The sequence below is a fragment of the Neomonachus schauinslandi genome, chromosome 11, assembly GCF_002201575.2.
Source record: "Neomonachus schauinslandi chromosome 11, ASM220157v2, whole genome shotgun sequence".
NCBI lineage: Eukaryota > Metazoa > Chordata > Mammalia > Carnivora > Phocidae > Neomonachus > Neomonachus schauinslandi.
Window position 1 is genome coordinate 63,422,165 of NC_058413.1, and position 21,549 is coordinate 63,443,713.

Sequence of the window (21,549 nt, forward strand, 5' to 3'; positions counted from 1 at the left end):
ACTATCCTGTTGAGAATATAAATTGATCTTTTCCAAACACTTCTCACTCGTGTTGGAGATAATGGCTCCTTGCAGACATTAGAGGCCATGTTTTACAAGGGCAGACATGTGATTAGATATGAATATACTTCTCTTGGGAGCTCTCTTCTATTAATTTTCAGTATTTGATTATTATCCTGTAGGCTTGGTATAAAACAGTAAATAGAGATAAAGTAGTTTTATTAAGTGCAATCCCAAATTTGTACTGCTTATGTGCTGCCTTAATTTTGCTTTAGTTTATCCTAGAACTCCATGGCTTGGGAAGGTCAGCTATGTTCTGGTGTTAGTCATCGCTCAGGGTTCCTGAAGCATGTAGGCAGCTGGTAAATAAAAGAGCTGTAACCCTGTCTGATGGGGGTGGAGGAAGGGATCCATTTACACATGTGACAGAACTCAGGTTTGAATTCTGGGAAATCAGGGACTGTTTACACTATCTACACTGGTTGAACAAGGGACCAGGGAGACATAGAAATGTACACATCAATAAACCAGACAGTGAAGTTCCCTTGCTTATGCAAAGCCCACCTCCCTAGCAGTAGGAATGTAACACTCTCTCAGGCTGGGCTAATAGGTTATATTGGAAAAATAACAATCTGTTTCTTGTTGTATCTGTGAAAACTAGTGAAAATTCAGATTTGTCTTTAAAATGTCAACAAAGCAGATACAATTGTACATGTACTTTTGAAATCTCCCACCACAAAATCTGCTCTCCCTTCTTTTCCATTTCTGCCAGTGATCACTGTTATGAACTGAATGTGGCCATTCCCTCAAATTCATGGCTGACGTTCTAACCCCCAATATGACTATATTTGCAGTCTTTTTTTTTTTTTAAGATTTTATTTATTTATTTGACAGAGAGAGACATGGTGAGACAGGGGACACAAGCAGGGGGAGTGGGAGAGGGAGAAGCAGGCTTCCTGCCAAGCAGGGAGCCCGATGCAGGGCTCAATCCCAGGACCCTGGGACCATGACCCGAGGTGAAGGCAGACGCTTAAGAACTGAGCCACCCACGTGCCCCTTGCAGACAGAGTCTTTAGGATGTAATTAGAATTATTAATTAAATGAGTTAAGGGTGAAGCCCTAATCTGATAGGACCGGTGGCCTCATAGGAAGAGAAAGAGATCTCTGTCTCAGCCCAAGCACAGGGGAAAGGCCATGGGAGGACACAAGAAGATGGTTGCGAGCCAGGAAGAGAGATCTCACCAGGAACTGAATGGGCCAGAACCTTGACCTTGAAATTCCCATCTTCCAGAATTCTGAGAAAATAAATTTTTTGTTGTGTAAACCACCTAGTCTATGGTATTTTGTTATGACAGCCTGAACTATGACAGTCATACACTGGGAAACAAGAGCTTTATAAATACAAATGTAGTTTTGCATGAATCATACTTACCATTAGCAGTCTGTCTCCTACTTGCAACCTTCCATCTTTTTGTGCAGCTCCTCCATCTATAATTTTAGTTACATAAATGCTGTTGTCTCCAGGAATGTGCTGGTTCCCCACACCTCCTGCAATACTGAAGCCCAAACCTATGGGAAAGAAAAAGAAAAGTTTTTTTTTTTTTTTTTTAAGAAAATGCCATTAGCCATATTTAAACAGTCTAAAAAAATTAATCCTTGATTTATTACAATGGTAATAAATAACAGTAAGGATTCTACTTCAATCGCTTTTGTTCTTTAAATATTTGAAGATTTGTTGATTAATGCTAATGAGGCAAAGCTCTTGAAGTCAAGCCCATGTGGTCGTTAGTTTTGTTCTATTTCAAGACTGTACACCTAACTGTTGCTCCCTAGCTAATTAGCAGATAATGGGTGACTGGCCAGAATAGGGATCAGGCGAAAGGATGTGGAAGAATCCTCGGTGAGGCAGACAAAACACAAGTACTGTCCTGCTCATGGGGAGTTGGTGAGCTCATCTTTGTTGTTGTTCTAGCACAGAGAAGTATTGCCAATCATCTGGGTAGAGACCTAGACACTTCTGATATTTCAGGATTAAAAGTACAGCTGTTAGAAAATTCCAGAAATTCTGAGACAAGAGCCACAAGGAAGATACATGAGATATTTATGTAATAATTTCAGAGAGAAGATAAGACAAAAAGAAGCTAGACGCTTGTCCTTCTTGTTTTCTTCTCTGGCCACCTTGTCATATTTTCATACTTCTTGGCACTTATTAACCACTAGTGAGGCTAGTAATACGCAAGAAATGAATCATCCCTGTACACAGTCTAAAGACACAAGAAATAGATTCTATATTTTACCTTTATTATTTTTAATAACAAGTCATGGAATATCAAATCATTTTAAACATGGCAATTTTCTATTTTGAGAGATAAATTTATACTGTACTATAGCTTACAAAACTTTTATTTATATTAAACTATGGAATGGTAAGAATAATTAAAAACCATATGGGGCCACTTTCAAAGAATGAGTGATAGACTCTTTAAAGTGTAAAAAATAAAAAAAAAATCTTTCCAGAATATGATTGAATACACATTCAATATAATACTTGTAGGCTATATATTCATTGCATTTCAAAATTATAATTACCATGCAAATTACTCAGAAAGATAAATATAAATCAAAGAATTTGTACTAAAGGCATAGGAAATTTCTATGACTTACTTGGTTTAAGAAATTTTTTTTAAACAAACCATCCACTAAGTTACGTAGTTTTTTTTTTTAAACCACATACCTGTTTTATGATAAAATCATTAAAATTTTTGGCACTTTATATGACAACAATGAAAAACACTTAAAAAAGCTCTACTTCACTATGCTTTTATTCATTAAATATTGAATAGGGCTCTTAATGGCATAAGTGATTAGATAATGGAAAAATAATGGCATAGTAAATTATAAAGTTACACCTCTGAAATTACATTTGAAATAATTTTTTGTTAAATTAACTATAATAGTTAAAATAAATGGAAAATGGATTTAAATTGATAGGGCAATTAAAATAATTGTTATTTAATATCCTACTAAAGCAGATAATTATTCTTTATTGATGCTTTGACATCCCATAGATTTATAAATGTATTTGTTTGCCTCAGATTTAAAGAATTTGTTTATTGAGCAAAAGGTGACTAAGAGTAAATAAATGCTCCCAATTGGCTTTTCCTTTGAAATTTATAATGCGTGTCAGCTCATGTTTTTCAAAACTGTTATTTTACATGTATATATGATTCTAGGGGAATTAAAAAAATACATTTACAAAAGTTTCATACCCACATGCTAGGATCAATCTACTGCATTTATAATAGTATAGAAGTCATTCCAGACTGTGGAAAGAAAAGGTTAAAACAAATCCAGGGACTCTGATTTACATGCACTGTAATAATAGTAAATGCCATAGACTCACTAAGTTACAGAAGAGCTAAGGAAACAAATTACCACTGTAAATAAGGTTAAGTCCAACAAAGGGATTAACTATGTAGTTGACATTTGAAGTTGAAGATTGTACCAAGACATTGAAATCACTATACTGTAGACATAAATATATCGCTAAAAAGGAAATAATTTTTTTCCCCTGAGATTAGGTTTAAATACTTCTTTTTAACTAGTGACTCTGCTCAAGGTGAAACAAGCTGTTTTTAGTAAGAACCCTCTGAGGTTACAGAATTGAAAATTGTCCCTGATTTCGCTTACTTTGAAGGAACATGGATACACTGAAAAATAATCAGCATTTGATCAACACTCAGCCATATTGCAGATGTTTGACATAAGTAAATATGTAGCTTATGTCTACAGCCAGAACACAAATTTATTTACAGGTGGAAGTATCCGTCTGTGTTGTAAGACTAAATCTGTCCTCATTCATTCATTCACCAATTCACTCATGTATCCATCTATTCAACAAACATCTCTTGAGTACCTACTATGAATCGTATAAGCAGTTGCTGTCAACTGTGGTCAATATAATGTAAAAGAAGAGATTGGCCAACACTAAGAAATATGAGTGAGTGTGGCTGAACCTGGCTGATGCAATGTTCTAAGCCCAGACAGTGCCATTGATTTTTGGAGGACTACTCAATGAAGACAAATGTGGGCCAGGACCATGGCGCAATCCAAAATTATCAGTTTGGAGGCACTGGGGTTTCCTTGCATATACTTTGTTAAAGCAGGGGCAGGCTGCCTACATTATAGGACCACTCTATCCCCTTATTAGGTAATATTCCCTTCTTCATTCCATTAGAGACACAGTTGCAGTCTTGTTACTTCTAGAACACAGTGGACATACTCCCACCTTAGGCATTTGATCTACCTGTTTCCTCTACCTGGAATATACGTCCTTCAGGTTTTTGTTCAAATCTTAATTTCTCTAAGAGCCTGAATCTGACTTCCTATTTAATACTGTCTCCTAACCATACACCCCACTTCCTTATCCTGATCTACTTTTCATTTTACCTTAGCACTTATCACCTTGTAACACATAAGTCACCCATGTATTTTATTTTTTTTATTGTCTGTCTTCTTGAAGAAAATATGAAGTCCACGACACCAGGGATTTCTGTCATTTTATGCTGTGCAATAGAATAAGGCCAGTTATATAGTGACCTCCTAATTATTAAAAGGACAAATGAACAATGAATGAACAAATGAATATAAAAGGATGAAGAAAGTCACAGATCTCTGAGAAAGCCTCTTCTTAAAGAGGAAGCTTGCAGCTTTAATGAATGAGGGACAGCTGAAAAAGTGAGCACTGTTAGTTGGAGGGGCTAACTGGATGAGGTTATTACTTGCCTCAGGTCAACTCTGATCTCTGTCCTCAGTCTGCACAGAGTTTATGCCAACCACTGGGCAGGCAATGGGCAACAGCAGACACAGCTTCACACCGATTCTTCCATCTACTAACTGTGTCAAATGGAGCCGTAATTGTCTCATCTGTGATAAGGGAGTAAGTATATCCCTGTTCTATAGGAATTAGCACATACCAGATGCTGGATAAAGAAAAATTCTCGGAGTGCCTGGGTGGCTCAGTCGTTGAGCGTCTGCCTTCGGCTCGGGTCATGATCCCAGGGTCCTGGGATCAAGCCCCGCATTGGGCTCCCTGCTCGGCGGGAAGCCTGCTTCTCCCTCTCCCACTCCCCCTGCTTGTGTTCCCTCTCTCGCTGTCTCTCTCTGTCAAATAAATAAATAAAATCTTTAAAAAAAAAAAAGAAAAAAAGAAAAATTCTCTGCTCTCAACAAGGTCTCAAGCTGTCTTGAGAAACCGATACCTAAACACCTTGACATGATTTAACCGGATAGAATGAGTTCTGTAATGGTACTAGTGTTATGTGAGCCCAGAGGGGAGCGTGACTTACTCAGTGGGGGAGAAGAATCAACAAAAGGTTTAGCATTTGGGCTGAGTCTTGAAGGTTAAGCTAGACTGGATAACAGAGAACGCACCTTTCAAACCAACACATCCTCTGGATTCCAGGTGACTTAATGACTGAAGAGTCAGCTGCCCTGGCTTACATTACACAATGCTCATAAAATCCCAGTTTTATCGGGCTGGAAATTCAGACAGAAATGCCTGGCAAACACTCAAAACATGTACTTATGATAAGTTAGAATGGTCCCTAATAGGATAAATACAATGAGTATGATGATTTAAAAGAAGCCTTACAAATAGCAAAAACACTTTTATGGAAGTGATCAATTTAGAAAAATGATCATCATTTTGAAAAGAAGTGTCTATGCATAAGAAATGGTCCCATCAGGCTCTCCGCCCCCTCCCCCCAAACTCAGCTCAGGTGGGAGTCTGTTTATCCCTCTCCCTCTGCCCCTCCTCCCCTCGTGCTGTCTTGCCTCACCCACTCTCTTGCTCTCTCTCAAATAAATAAAATCTTAAAAAAAAAAAAAAAGGAAAAGAAAAAAAAAGGGACGGGGGGGGGGGGGGGGGGGGGGGGGGGGGGGGGGAAGAAATGGCTCTGGACCATCAGGTGACGGCAGACTAATCAATTATAAAACTGAAAAGAGTTGGTGGGTCCCAGCAAAAACACGGACCCTAACACTATCTACTGTGGAATGTTTGGCTATTAAGAATAGTCCTAAACATGTCTATGCATGTACCAGTAATAAACAAAGCTGACACAGAAAAATATAAATACTAAAATCACAAAGAGAAGTAAAATCAGCAGATATTTCTGTATCCTAGTAAAGAAAAAAAAACAGGGGCGCCTGGGTGGCTCAGTCGTTAAGCGTCTGCCTTCGGCTCAGGTCATGATCCCAGGGTCCTGGGGCCGGGAGCCTGCTTCTCCGTCTCCTACTCCCACACTGTTCCCTCTCTAGCTGTCTCTCTCTCTCTGTCAAATAAATAAAATAAAAAATCTTAAAAAAAAAAAAGAAAAAACAGGTGAAATTTAAACACCTAATTCCTGAAGCAATTAACAACTGCTGTGTTGACAAACATGTGATGTGCAAACAGAATTTCAGGATTACATCTATTGCATAAAGCTGGGTTCCTCTTTCTATATTTCTTGCATATCCCCAAATTGAAATTTCTCAGGTTGAGACAGGACATGAAGGCATAGGGAAAGGAATGTCTGAACCTTGTTAAAACTTAAACTTTTCCCACACAAAACCTTTTCTTCATCCTATAAAATAGAACAGGAGGAGGAACAGATCACAGTTCACCCTTTTCGCTTGTTGTCTGCTTACACTGAGGAGTAGGTGTTACTGAGAGGTGGGGAACTGAAAGCAAAAATCCTGGCAGCATAGATTGATATTGTGCTTGAGAAGCTCAGAATAAAAACTCAAATGCTTAAAAGAGTCGTATGATTACAATGTTCCCAAATATTCTTTGTGGGTATAAAGAACGAAGCCCCATGATGTCTTATAACCATTCAATAACTTGGTTCAATTTCATTTTGTGTGACTTTACTAGAACACTCTTGGGGCCTCTCCAAACAATTCACTATTATTAAGCAGGCCACTTCTGTCAGTGGATCTAGGATCTGCTAGGTAAGGTGTTTACTACTTTACAGAAAACACTAGTGGCATTCTGTACATTCTGACTACATGTTTTTATTAAAGGAACCAGAATCCATCCTACCCCCTGGCTGGCCCTGTTTTAGAAAACACTCACCCATGCGGGCAATTTAACTTCAGGTACATGCATTTTGGTTAAAAAACACACACACACACAAAACTTTACCTGTGAGTCTGGCCCACACAGATAGCTGTTTGACATCTCTTCCCCTCCAGAGAGAAAACTTTGCTTAAAAAACACCAGAAATGCACCTTTCATTTTAATTTGGAAGACTAATTAATCTCACGGGGCACTGTTGGTATGGTTAATTAAAAGCCAAAGCTTTATTTACTGACTCTCTGGATTCTCCCTGGGTCCAAAAGACAGAGTTTGGGGTTGAAAGAAGCGGTTCTTTTTTAAAATTCCCATGGCACTGGGGGGTGCCTGGGTGGCTCAGTCAGTCAAGTATCCGACTCTTGTTCCGGCTCAGGTCATATCTCAGGGTCATGAGTTTTAGCCCTGTGGCAGGCTCTGCTCAGCATGGAGTCTGCCTGAGATTATCCCTCTCCCTCTGTCCCCTCCCCCCACTCAGGCGCACATGCCTGCTCTCCAAATAAATAAATAAAATCTTAAAAAAAAAAAATTCCCACAGCACTAGCTCAGCATGCTCAATCCTGCTTAAAAAATCTCTCACAGGGGCGCCTGGGTGATGCAGTCGTTTGAGCGACTGACTCGGTTTCCGCTCTTACCCTGGTCTGGGTGTGGTGGGTGGGATCGAGCCCCGAGTTGGGCTCTGTGCTCCACACAGAGCCTGCTTGGGACTCTCTCTCAGCTCCTCCTCCTGCTCTCTCTCTCAAATAAATAAATAAATCTTTAAGAAAGGAAAGAAAAAAAGAATGTCCCACAGATCACCCAATTAACACAGTCAATGTTCCAAACTTTTTCTCAGTGTACCTCATAATCCCCACTCATTCTTTTAACACATCACTTTAATGACTATTTTATTGTGAAAAGCCCCATTTCTTAGAGCTTTCCTTGTTCATTTTTTTCTAAACCTAAACTTTCCCTTCAACTATAGAACTTTCTCATTATTCCTTTTCTTCCCCCTCTACAATACTCAACCGCTTACCTTCAATGCTTTTCTTCTCTGGCTTTGACCGTGCCTTTGTCCTATCCTGAAAATTTCTTCTCTTGAACTTGCCCCAGCCTTCTCTCTGTTAAGAGCTGAAGCTTTTAAAGTTACCTATGGTTAATGTTAACCTTAAAAATAAAACTGCCAGTTTTTTTATCAGCAAAAAATGAGCTTATTTGGCAATAGAAGAAAACTACAATTTGGAACAAGCAAGCTATAGTAAAATTATAGGCAATACTGGACAGCAAAGGAGAGAATCACTCTTTTTTAAACTTTTTATTATGTTGTATTAATCACCATACATTACATCATTAGTTTTTGATGTAGTATTCCATGATTCATTGTTTGCATATAACACCCAGTGCTCCATGCAGAACGTGCCCTCTTTAATACCCATCACCAGGCTAACCCATCATCCCACCCCCCTCCCCTCTAGAACCCTCAGTTTGTTTCTCAGAGTCCATAGTCTCTCATGGTTCGTCTCCCCCTCTGACTCCCCTCCTTCATTCTTCCCTTCCTGCTACCTTCTTCTTCTTCTTCTTTTTTTTTTTTTTACATATAATGTATTATTTTTTTCAGAGAAGCACTGTTTTATGGAGGAAATGAGAAAGTTGGAAGGGCTGTTAGAAACAAAAATCTACTGCAGTATACCGGGAGTATAGTGGCTTTTCATTGGCTGAGTTGAGAGTCTCTCATTGGCTGGGCTGTTGCCAGGGGGAAGAGGAAAACCTTTATTCGTTCTGCTGGAGTGGTAAAGTAGTAGCTAAAGTCCTAAGGACTTGCAAGTTATGTCTTTCCTATTGGGTCTGCAATTGACCATAAGTGACAGGGCATGAGAGCTCCCCCTTCTGTCCTCCCGACTCCAAGCATACTCCATAGTGGTTTTCCTTTATTAAATTTCACATTACTAACTCTGTTTTCTCATCACATACACCTTTCTCAATCTACCCATCTTGCTCCATATACCACAGGTGACTCACATGGCATCTGCTGAGTTGAATTATGTCCCATCAAAACATTTGCTAAGCTCTTAAGCCCTGGTGCCTTTGAATGTGACTTTATTTGGAAACAGGGTCTTTGCAGATTTAATCAATTTAAGATGAGGTTATACTGAATATACCTTTTTAGTAAGAAGAGAAAATTTAGATACAGAAACACAGGTATGCAGGGAATAGTGCAGGTGACAACAAAGGCAGAGGTTGTGGTGATGCATCTAGAAAGCAAAAAATGCCAAGGATTGTCAGCAACCACCAAAAGTCAAAAGAGAGAAATGGAACAAACTCTCAGAATTCTCCAAAAGGAACAAATTTTGCAGACACCTTGATCTCAGACTTCCAGGCTCCAGAACTTTAAGAGAATAAATTTCTGTTGTTTCAAGCCACCCAGTTTGTGGTCATTTGTTATAGCAGCTACAGTAAACTAATACAGCATCCAATCTTTATGGTCCGAGTGGTTGCCTGCAATATCCAACTCTCTTTCTTTCTAATGGAAATCGTATGTATGTATGTATGTATGTATGTATTTATGTCATCCTCTTCTACAATGAAGATGAATAAGGTAACTATGAACCAGTTCCAGCAGGCAAAGAACCCAGCCAGTTATCCAGAATTTTCCTCCAAAAGGCCTGCAAAATTCTGATGGGCCTTTGCTCTTTCTGCATTACATAGAACATTACTTATTGCTTTTTCATTCCTACACTCACATTAGACTGCTCTGTTTCTTCTCTATTTCTCTTGCTACTTCTCTTGTTTTATTTATCTTCATTTAATTGCTCTAAAACAGTGATTCTTTTTTTTTACTTTTCAGCAAATGTTTTATTCTTTTTATTTTATTTTTTTATTATGTTATGTTAATCACCATACATTACATCATTAGTTTTTGATGTAGTGTTCCATGATTCATTGTTTGCATATAACACCCAGTGCTCCATGTAGAACGTGCCCTCTTTAATACCCATCACCAGGCTAACCCATCTCCCCACCCCCTCCCCTCTAGAACCCTCAGTTTGTTTCTCAGAGTCCATAGTCTCTCATGTAAAACAGTGATTCTCAGAATGTGATCCTCACACCAGTGGTATTAACATCATGTGGGAGCTTGCTGGATTTGCAAAATTTGGGGCCACGCCAGATATCCTAAACCAGAAACCCCAGGGATGCATGCTAAATTTGATGATCATTTCCCTAGAATAGTAGTTATTCTCCAAAGCATACTCCATAGAATCTTATTCTGTCTATAATCTCTTTCTTGTGGAGAATCCATTTCTTGTTTCAATTACCACTGCTAGGTTGGTAAATATCCACACTTCTTGTACCTCCATCACTCTTTGGACTTGATTTGTCACCTTAAACTCATAAGCTTGAAAGAATGCACTCATAACCTCCCTTCAAAACTGGCCTCCTTTCCTATCTTATGTTTTCTAATTAGATAAATATTTCAGATTAAACCAGAAGCTCTTTAATGTTTGGCATCACACTTATTCACCACTAGACCCCAGGGACTCTTATGATATCTGGCAGAGACTTATTGGACAATATTTTTTGTAATAAAGTACAATACAGTAGTTGTTATTATGTTTTATCAGAAGCCTCTGTGAATATAAATATAAATGTAAATGTAAAAGTCCTCTCTCTATGGCTATTTAAGTAAATCAAATGTTTATCCAATCATGGGCTCCTTTATTATAGAAGGCTCATGACCACATTCCCTGATTCCAATCTTTCCCTGCCTGACTCTCCAATCTATTCTGCAAATATTTTCCAGGTTATTTTTTTCCTAAAATTCTATGTTCATCATGTTGCTCTATTACTTGAAATTGTCCATCATTGGTTATTTTCTATAGGAATTCTACATACCCTTTTTTATTTCTTACTTCTCTGCTACTAAGCATCCCCCAGGCAAGCTGATCTTACTGTAGCATTTTGTTTTGTTTTTATTGTTAAACCTGTTCTCCACATCTGAAATGCCTTTACCACCTTAATTTTCAAGAACACTCTTGAAGTGTTCTTGAAGTAAACACTCTTGAAGTCTTTGCCGGCTCAAACCCACTGCGGTAGTTCATTTCTAAGTTGAACTCCAGTAGAACCAATTATCTATATCAGCCTTTTCACTTCTATTTAAATAGAATGAGTTAACTCATTCAACAAATACTTACTGATTACTCATGTGCCAAGCACTAGCGTAAACACTGTGGTCATAGGAATGAATCAGAGATCTATGGTTCTTTTCTAGTGGAGGGTAGAACAAGAAAAGAGACAATGAAAACCCAGCGGTAAGTGCTGACAGAAGAGGAACAAGGCTTATAGGCACAAAGAGGTGGGTCGCCTATCTTGGGTTGGGGAGGGGTGTCAGAGAAGGCTAACTGTAGGTCCTGAGACCTGGAAGATGAAAGTGACCCAGAGTAAAAAAAAAAAAAATGAGTGGGGGAGAAAACATCTCTGAGGAGGGTGACATGCATCCAAGGACCCAGAGTTGAAAGAAAACATGGCTTATTTAAGAAACTGAAAATAGTTCAGGTGAAAGCAACAAGTAGTCTTAGGCAAAATACAAGCTCTGAGGAGAAACTGTGACTTTCGTACTCACCAATATACACTAAGCCCCTGAACTGAACTTAATAGTTTGGGATAAATGAATGACTGGAGAGAGCAGGACACTTCTCCACTGAATTAGGAGGGAAGGAGAAAAGGATGATGTAGATAAAGGTTAAGATTATAGGTTTAATGGCAAGGACACTAAAGGAGTTCTCATCTTCAATTTACTCTGATAACAAGAAATTGTGGTTTATCAACCAAGGAGGTAAGTAGTGAGGTTACAGATTTGAAGAAAGTACAGAAGTTTGAAATGGCTATTCTAGAAAATAGAAGGAATAATTGATTAGAGAAATGCAGAAAAGTTGCAAGGAACTGTTGATTGTCTAGTTAGGGTTTAGTCACTATGAATTAATGATTGCACTATTTTAATACATATATTTTTTTCCTTTAGCAATTCTTAGCAGTCTGGGTATAAGTGCAGGAAGTGTAAGCAGTTAGATTAAATAACTTTACAAAATAGTCTTTTTTGTGCATTGATCTTCTCTCTTCGACTAAATTATATGATCCTAGAAAGCAGGAGTTACATAAAACAGACCATGTTGCGCATAGTGCTGGCATATAGTAATTTCTCAATAAATAGTTTAATGATTGAATTGTACAAAGACCAGTCACATGGCATAGCATCCCATATTAACAGGGATGTGTACACTTTAGCTGACTGCTTTAGCTCAAGAAAAAAAAAAGGCACCAGAATAATTCATACTGAGCATTTTTAGTGTGCTAACAACTGTGTTGTATGCTAAAGAATTAATGGAGAGTACATCAGTGTCTATTGTGTTTAAAGGAACAATGAAAAAATAAAAATGAGAGACATGTTTACTCTTTATTAACTCCAAGAATGATCAGCACTAACTTGCTTTCATCCTTACCAATGAAATAACTTGCTCTAATCACAGTTGACTGCTCATGGGATGGTATGACAGAATGTAATCAGATGCTTTCTTACTGGTTTACGGTCTGTTTTATTGTACTTGAAACAGAATATCCTCATGCTCCCAGCACTGAAATATAACCTAAGTGATAGCCCTATCAACTACATCTGTCTGTGTGGTTTTCCCAGGTTAATTCTAGCTGCCGCTGCAAACCACGGTCATTAACATTGACCTCTGCATAAAAGTCACCAAAATAACAGATTATTTAAGAGATGTGAAAATTATCTCACATGTTGAAGTTTGATGGGAATGTCCCGGCTGGCAGGGTGTTGCTGGGGAAAGCCAACTGAAAAGCCTGAAGGGTAACTGGATGGGTCTTACTATATTTCCATCTATAAAGTCTCTTATCCAGTAACACTTTCTCTGCACAGTCCTTCCTAATCCCCACCTCTTTAAAAGAAATCTCTCTCCATGACCACATATAATATTATCTTCTAATGACACATCACTTTCTACTATAGTTATTTATAGGAAGTTTTGATATTTATTTATTTATTTATTATTATTTTTTAAAGATCTTATTTATTTATTTGAGAGAGACAGACAGAGATAGCGACAGAGAGCAGGAGCAGGGAGGAGAGGGAGAAGCAGGCTCCCAGCTGAACGGGGAGCCCTATGTGGGCCTCGATCCCAGGACTCCGGGATCACGACCTGAGCCAAAGGCAGACGCTTAACTGACTGAGCCACACAGGTGCCCTGGAAGTTTTGGTATTTATAACAGTTAATAGCTGGTGTAGCATGGACACTAACCACCAGAAAAGGTATCTGCCATAAGCAAGTGCCGTGTTATTTACCACCTAACTCTCAGCTCTTCTGTAAAAAATATTCATTCCCCATTCCCCATGTTGACAGCTATCATTTTGAAGGTAGAGAGAATAATAGTGCTTTTATTTATGTTTTCCAGGCATGTTATAAATAAAGTAGATACTCCAAAACCAATTTTTAAAATCAATTAGTGAATTAAATAAAGATCACTGAATCCTTTTTCCATAAGCATACTTTAATGAATGATGCAGGAAAGGGTTCAAGCTGGTAAAGTAAAGTGGTGGGTTATTTCATTCATTCACTAAAAAAAAAAACATTCAGTTCCAGCCTGTTTGAGTTTTCTAGGGCTGCTGGAACAAAGTGCCACAAACTGCATGACTTAACAGAAATTTATTGTCTGACAATTCTGCAGGCCAGAAGTGCAGATCAAGACATCAGCAGGGATAATTCCTTTTGAGGGCTGTGGAGGAAAATCTGCTTCCTGCCTCTCTCCTAGGTTCTGGTGGTTTGCTGGCAATCTTTGGCATTCCTTTGCTCGTGGATATATCCCCTAATATCTGCCTTCTTCTTCACATGATGCTTCCCCTGTGTGTATGTCTCTGTGTCCAATTTTCCTCTTTTTATAAGGATATCAGTCATATTGGATTGGGGCCCATCATAATGATCTCATTCTAATTTGATCATCAGCAAAAACCTAATTTTCAGTTAAGGCACATTCCCAGGTACTGGCAGTTAAAAGACTTCAAAATCTTTTGGGGGGACCCAATTCAACTCATAGCATTGGCCCTGGGAAAGATAACTATGAAGAGGACACAGTTCCCGTCCTCAAGGAGCTCACAGACCAGGGTGGAAGGAATGACAGAGTAAACAGAGCATAAACCATTGCTTTAGAGGAACAGCATATAGTAAAGTCACGGAAAACTTTTTGGAGACAGTGGTAGCTGAGCTGAGTCCTGTTAAACGGCTGGAAGAAGAGAGACAGCGAGAGGAATTCTAAGCAGAGGGAGGGAGTAGCTTATAGAAAAGTACCTGCAGCTTTGATCTTTACAGTCAAAGAAGCAAATGGGTTAGGAGAACACACTGAGAAGAGACTCTGTGAAATAGAGGCTCATAAAGGCGCAGAGATGCTGTGTTAAGAAGTCTGGACCCTGGGGGAGTCTGGGTGGCTCAGCTGGTTTAAATGTCGGACTCTTGATTTTGGCTCAGGTCACGATCTCATGGGTCCTGAGATTGAGCCCTGCATCAGTCTCCATGCTCAGTGGGGAGTCCGCTTGAGATTCTCTCCCTCTGCCCCTCCCCCCGCTCTCTCTCTCTCTCTCCATCTTTTTCTCTCTCAAAAAAGAAAAAAAAAAAGTCTGGACACTGTATTAGCAGTAATGGAAAGCCTTTGAGGAGTTTTAATTCCAGAATGACATGAACAGGTTTGATCTCTCCTAAATTTTCCTCATTAGTTGTAGCTGTTGTTTGAAAATACATTCAACTGTATTCTGTGTGGTTGGGAGGATGTTCTATTTTCTATTTTTTATGATAAAGTGTAATTTGTTTCCTTCCCAGATTTTGGTCTTTTTTTCTTCACTATATTCATTTATCTCTCATTAAAACGCATTTTGGGGAAACTTTTTTTCCCTCAATCCTATGTTAATGATCTAGTTTGAAACATTTTTTTTTTTTACCAGTAGTGTTTTTTTTTGTCCCCAAAATGTTATTTTTTTATTATGTTATGTTAATCACCATAATTACATCATTAGTTTTGCTTTTTTCTGGTTCCCTCTCCCCAGTCCCTGTTTGTCACAACCTATTCATAAAACCAAACTTTGAAATATAAAATATAACATTAACAGGCATTTTTTGTCTGCTAAGAATCTAAAGAGCTAACACTAAATTCACTTAATAAGCATATTAAAATTTATCAAAGATTTCAAATGGACATTTTCAGCAGATGTCTGACTTCACTATTTCATTTGATCATCCTTATAGGGCTCTTTGTAAAAGGGATAATTGGAAAATCTAGATTCAGCTTGGGTCTTAGGAAAGAGTGAGAGTTACGTAATTGAAATAATTACACAAGTACCTCTTTTTGCAAGGACATTTTGCTCACCATGAAATAATAAAGGACTTACTATCGTTCAGATTTATAAAGTGCCTCACCAATATTTCCAGTATTTATTGTATGATTTCAGACCTGCCAAAGAAAATCTTTGGAACCACTGAGTAACAGAGGTTGCCTTATTACATTACGTATGACAAGTGCTAACATCTTCAATTATACAACAACTGAACTAAAGTACCTTTGCTTTGCCATAAAATCTGTTTCATTAAAGACTAAATATCTCTTACATCAAGTCCTCTTAATCTTCACAACAATCTATTCTATGTTACATATCCAGTTGTACAAAGCATGCAGCATGTGCCTTTGGCTTTAATCTTTTTTATATATATTATTATGTTATGTTAATCACCATACATCATTAGTTTTTGATGTAATGTTCCATGATTCATTGTTTGTGTATAACACCCAGTGCTCCATGCAGAACGTGCCCTCTTTAATACCCATCACCAGGCTAACCCCCCCCAGAACCCTCAGTTTGAAATCTTATACTTTCATCCAAATAGGTTTAATTTTCACAAAGCAATCCTGTTATATATTTGAATCTCTTTAAGGAGAAGAACAAACCAAGAGGCATCACACTTCCTAATTTCAAGCTATACTATATAGTTGTAGTAATCAAAACAGTATGGTACTGGCATAAAAACAGAAAAACAGATTAATGGAACAGAATTGAGATCCTAGAGATAAATCCAAGCATATACAGTCAACTAATATTTGTCAAGTAAGTCAAGAATTCTTAATAGCAAAAAAAACAGTCTCTCTAATAAATGGTGCTGGAAAGATTTGGATATTCACATTAAAAATAAAGAAACTTTTGACCACTATCTTATGCTACTTACAAAAATTAACTTGATTAAACGCTTAAAGGTAAGACTTGAACTCATGAAACTCCTAGAAGAAAGCATAGGGAAAAAAGCTCCTTGACATGGGTCTTGGCAATAATTTTTTGGATATGACACTTAAAGCACAAGCAAAAAATTAAAAAGATGAGAATACATCAAACTAAAAAGCTTCTGCACAGCAAAAGAAACAATCAACAAAGTGAAAAAACAATGTACAGAATGGGAAAAAATATTTGCAAACCATGTATCTGATAAGCCGTTAATATCCAAAATACAAAAAGAGCTCATAAAACTCAACAGCAAAAAAAAATCCATAAGTAATCTAATTAAAAATGGGTAAAAGACCTGCATAAACATTTTCCCAAAGAAGATATACTGATGACCAAGAAGATATACATGAAAAGATGCTCAACATCAGTCATAAGGGAAATGCAAACCAAAACCACAGTAAGGTATCATCCCACACATTTTAGAATGTCCATCACCAAAAGACAAGAGATAACACATGCTAACAAGGATGTGGAGCAAAGGGAATCTTTGCTCTTGGTAGGATTGTAAATTGGTACAGCCACTATGAAAAATTGTATGGAGAATCCTCAAAAAAAAAAATAGAACTATCATTTGATCCAATAATTCCACTTCTGGGAATATATCCATAAAAAACACTAACTCAAAAAGATAGTTGCCACCCTCATGATCATGGCAGTATTATTTACAATTAGCTAAGACATGGAAACAATCTACATGTCTACTGATGATGAATGGATAAAGAAGTGGTGCTATACACACACACACACACAATGGAATATTATCACAGCCATGAAATATTATTCAGCCATGCAAAAATGATGAAATTCTGTCATTTACAACAACATGGAAAACCATATTATCTTACTTTTATGTGGAATCTAAAAAAACAAAATAAAACAAACACATAGAAAAAGAGATCAGATTTATGGTTATCAAAGGCAGGGGGGTTGATGCGGGGGTAAATGGAGGAAGGTGATCAAAATGTACAAACTTCCAGTTACAAGATAAATAAGTTCAAGGGATGTAATGTATGTCATAGTGATTATAGTTAACACTGTTGTATGATATATAGGAAAGCTCTTAAGAGAGTACATCCTAAGAATTTTCATCACAAGGGAAAATAAGGTTTTTTTGTTTTGTTTTGCTTTCTCTTTTTATTGTATCTAAATAAGATGATGGATGTTAACTAAACTTACTGCAGTAATCATTTCACAATATGTGTAGATCAAACCATTATGCTGCAAACAAACTTTTACAGTGATGTATGTCAACTATGGCTTCATAAAACTAGAAAAAAAGACATGCCATGATAAAATAGCAAATGAATTTTTAGAACAATTCACTTATTCTCAATAGGTCTGTTTCATAATATGTAAGATGGATATAATAATATATGCCATGGCTTTTGTGTGGCATAGTAGAAAGATTACTGGCACAAACCTGGATTCTATCATTCAAAAGCTGTGTCACCTTGTAACAAGTTGTTTAGCTACTCTTGGCATCAGTTTTAATAGTTACCTCATAATATGACAATGAAAATTAATTATGATAATTTATGAGAAGAAACCACACAGTGTTAAGCACTAATATTTAAAGAATATCCATTTCCTTTGTGTTCCCTCTCAAGATGGTAATGGAAGTCAAATGTGATAATACTTCCTTATAAACTGTAAATCAATTATATTTATATAGGCTTTATGTATTATTAATATACAAAGAATGATAAAATACTAGAATATAAAATGAGCTATCAGACACAAAACTCTGAGATCATCTGTCACTCACATCGACTTGTATTTTATTTCTCAAACTCTCTTAAAATACTGTCATTCATCATTAAAATTGGGTTTATCTCATGGAGGAAAATGAAATTACAGATCTGGGTTCTAGTACTTTACTCTTATATTACCTTCTTAGTGAACCCTCTCCAGTTACTCTACCCTTGGTTAAGTCGTGAGTTTTTAACTTTATCAGGGTTCCACATGTACATAATATGAAATTTAATTAATAATGTCTATATATTTGGAACTCTACTGGCATTGGCAGAAAAATTCCAAAGGTACAGAAACTATAAATATATCTCAATGACTGACACAACTAGTTCGTATCTTTTAGAGATATAGGTTCAGTCTATTTTAGGCAGCTGTAGGAAGATGGAGATTTAATAAGGATTTGGTTTAATCACTGCTCTAGAACATTCTTCATCTCCAAATGATCATCAAATACTTTTTATAAGTATATTGGAGAAAATTAGAGAAACAGCAGCATAAAAATAACTATGATATAATGGATAATGTGATCAGAGCTTTTTTTAAAAAAATGTTTATTTATTTTTAAAGATTTTATTTATTTGTTTGACAGAGAGAAAGAGTGAGCACAAGCAGGGGAACTGGCAGGAGGAGAGGGAGAAGCAGGCTACCCACTGAGCTGGGAGCCCAATGCTGCAGGGCTCAATCCCAGGATCTCAGGATCATGACCTAAAACAACCTTTTTTTCCTTCCTCTCTCCTAACTTGTATGTGATCTCTACAAATACATAGGCACACAGAAAGTGGTGTACAAAATATAGTGTGTTGTACCATATTATTGTGAAATAAAATACAGATACAGAAAAACACACACAAAAAATGTAAAGCTTACTGAGTCATTTCTATAAAATTAATGTAAGGCAAACATTCTGTAACCACCACCCAAAACAAGAATATAATGTTACCAGCCAGTAGAACCTTAGTCTATGCCTAGATTAACATACGACCTGGATGTCAGACTTCTCACCCTCTGGAATCACCCTTTCCCTTAATATTTTGTACTTGTTCTCTTTCTCACTATAGACACGTTTGTATATACACAGGTATACACATAAAAAATAAGTTTATTATATGGTTAACTAATCTACATATTTCTGTTATATCTATATTTCTATTAACATATATATTTCTTCAGTAATAAGCACACATTCTTCTTCTGTATAAATACAGTTGTCTCTCATGTATATATTAATAAACATAAAAACTACCTGGGCACACATTATCCTTAGTCTTAGAACCTTTCTGCTCTTTCTCATTTTAACCACAGCTCCTTCCCTCCTTCTGAAAGTAACCCCTACCTGACTTTTACAGTAATCACGTCCCTGCCTTTCTTTGTTTTTATCACCCATTTCTTTATGTTTTATTTATCCCTACATACTCTATTTTAGTCTTGTCCAATTTTTTTAGATTAATATGTCTTTTAAGTCTCTCTTAAGCTATAGAAATCCATCCCATCACTTTATTTTCCTCATAGTTTACCTGCTAAAGAACCCAACTCATTTGTGGAGCTTCCCAGTCTACACATCCCTGATGTCCTTGTGATACAGTAAAAACTTATCTAACAGGAAAAGAAACTTGACCAACTATTACTCTAACTTAACAAATCAGGAGTTTTACAGATGATTGATAACATGTTCACATTCCTAGAGCTGATAAATGGGGAAGATGGCATTTCTGTCAGGTCTTGCAAAATGCACAATTGTACAGCGCACTTTTTCATTCACCATCCAATGTAAAATCAACCATATTTTTTGTATATGGTAACTCTAATCCTGACAGTTTTCTTTTTCTTTAATTAATTTTGAGCTGAGAAAAGCTAACATCTTCTGTACCATCTATTCCCACCTTTATAAATGTTATTTCCCATTCTGGAAGGATACCTGCCCCCTCCAATTTCCTCTGCCTATTTGAATACATATGCTTTCAGGAATAGCTCCTCATTATTTTTTCCTAAGAATTTAGTTGTTCTCAAGTAAACTAAATGACATCAATTTCCTTCTACTTTTAACTTCTATAGAATAGCATTCAGTATTGAATTTCATTCATTCAGTCATTCACCTATCTATTCATCTATTCAAGAAATAACAGTGTCAAGCCATGCTCTAGGTACTCAAAACTAATTAGACTGATTTTACCAAAAAAAAAAAAATCAGAATCAGTGGCTGCTATAGTTCTAGACATTCACACAATTATTTATTGATCACTTGATATATAAAGCATGTGCCAAGAAGATTATTAAATATGAAAGCTCTGTTGGCACTTATTAATTTAGTTTACCATATGCTAAACACTGCTCAAAGAAGTTTGTGTGTATTAGCTTTTTGAAAACTGTCACATCATCTTATAAGATAGGTATAATTATTATTCTTCTTTTGTTGATGAGGAAATGGAGGCATCAGAGACCAAGTAAAACATTACCAAGGTCACATAGCAAGAATGCAGTGGAGCCAGGATTCATATTCAAATAATCCAAATCTAGAGCCTGGAGTCTTAGTCATTACACTATGCTACCTAAATAAGCAACTAGATTCATAGATAAAAACACCATGCTCTGAAAACAGACAGGGGGTATCCCTCAATGGAAGTAATTTTTTCTACTGGCTTCTGAAAGAAGAGGAGGAATGAACCAGGTAAGAGTATTTAGAAGGAGTCCTTGGCAGAAAACATACTGTGGGCAAAAGTCCCAAGGAGAGAAAAAAAGAATAACACTTAGGAGAAAAAAGTATATCAACTCAGCTTGTAGAGAATTATGATTTGAAACTAGAAGAGGCAGTGAGGACACTCACTAATGAATTTAAAAGGAGGCATTTATAAAGGCATAGCCTTCTCAAATATTATTCTACTTGAATAATGCATTAATTTAATAAAGCACAGTCTTCTCTCCTACAAGTTCACAGATTATAAACAAAGGAAATAAACAGGAAGAATGATTTCACAGGGGATTTTAAAGCCATGTTATATATAAATTGAACCAGTCACAATTAGAAAGAATTTCTTTCTTACACTTTTAAGTAAAAATCCATTTATTTTTCTCTTTTCTAAATATCAGTCTAAGGTCAAATATTTGAAAAAATGTCTTACATATTATGTATCTAATAAAAGTAGAGATTCTAAATCCATGCCTTGAATGAAAAGAACAACAAATCTCACGAAGATCTTTTAGTTTCATTTATCCAACTAGCTAGTTTTGAATAATGTCAGTGGGATAACAACCATGAAAATATATTTTCTATAAGAAAGTAACTCTTTAAACTATTCCTTTAGGTACTGCAAAAAGGATAGCAAATCAGAGGGGGAGACGAACCATGAGAGACTATGGACTCTGAGAAAGAAACTGAGGATTCTAG

The 21,549-nt window shown here is 36.8% G+C and overlaps 1 protein-coding gene across 10 annotated transcripts in view; it reads right to left on the reverse strand.

Annotated features, from left to right (window-relative positions):
* DLG2 (discs large MAGUK scaffold protein 2) overlaps positions 1–21,549 on the reverse strand; it is a 1,451,407-nt gene that overhangs the window by 496,577 nt on the left and 933,281 nt on the right. For all 10 annotated transcript variants that reach the window (XM_021686447.2, XM_021686448.1, XM_021686449.1 and 7 more), the window contains one exon: positions 1,433–1,569. In XM_021686447.2, the coding sequence (XP_021542122.1) occupies positions 1,433–1,569 (137 nt within the window). The remainder of the gene's footprint in view (positions 1–1,432; positions 1,570–21,549) is intronic.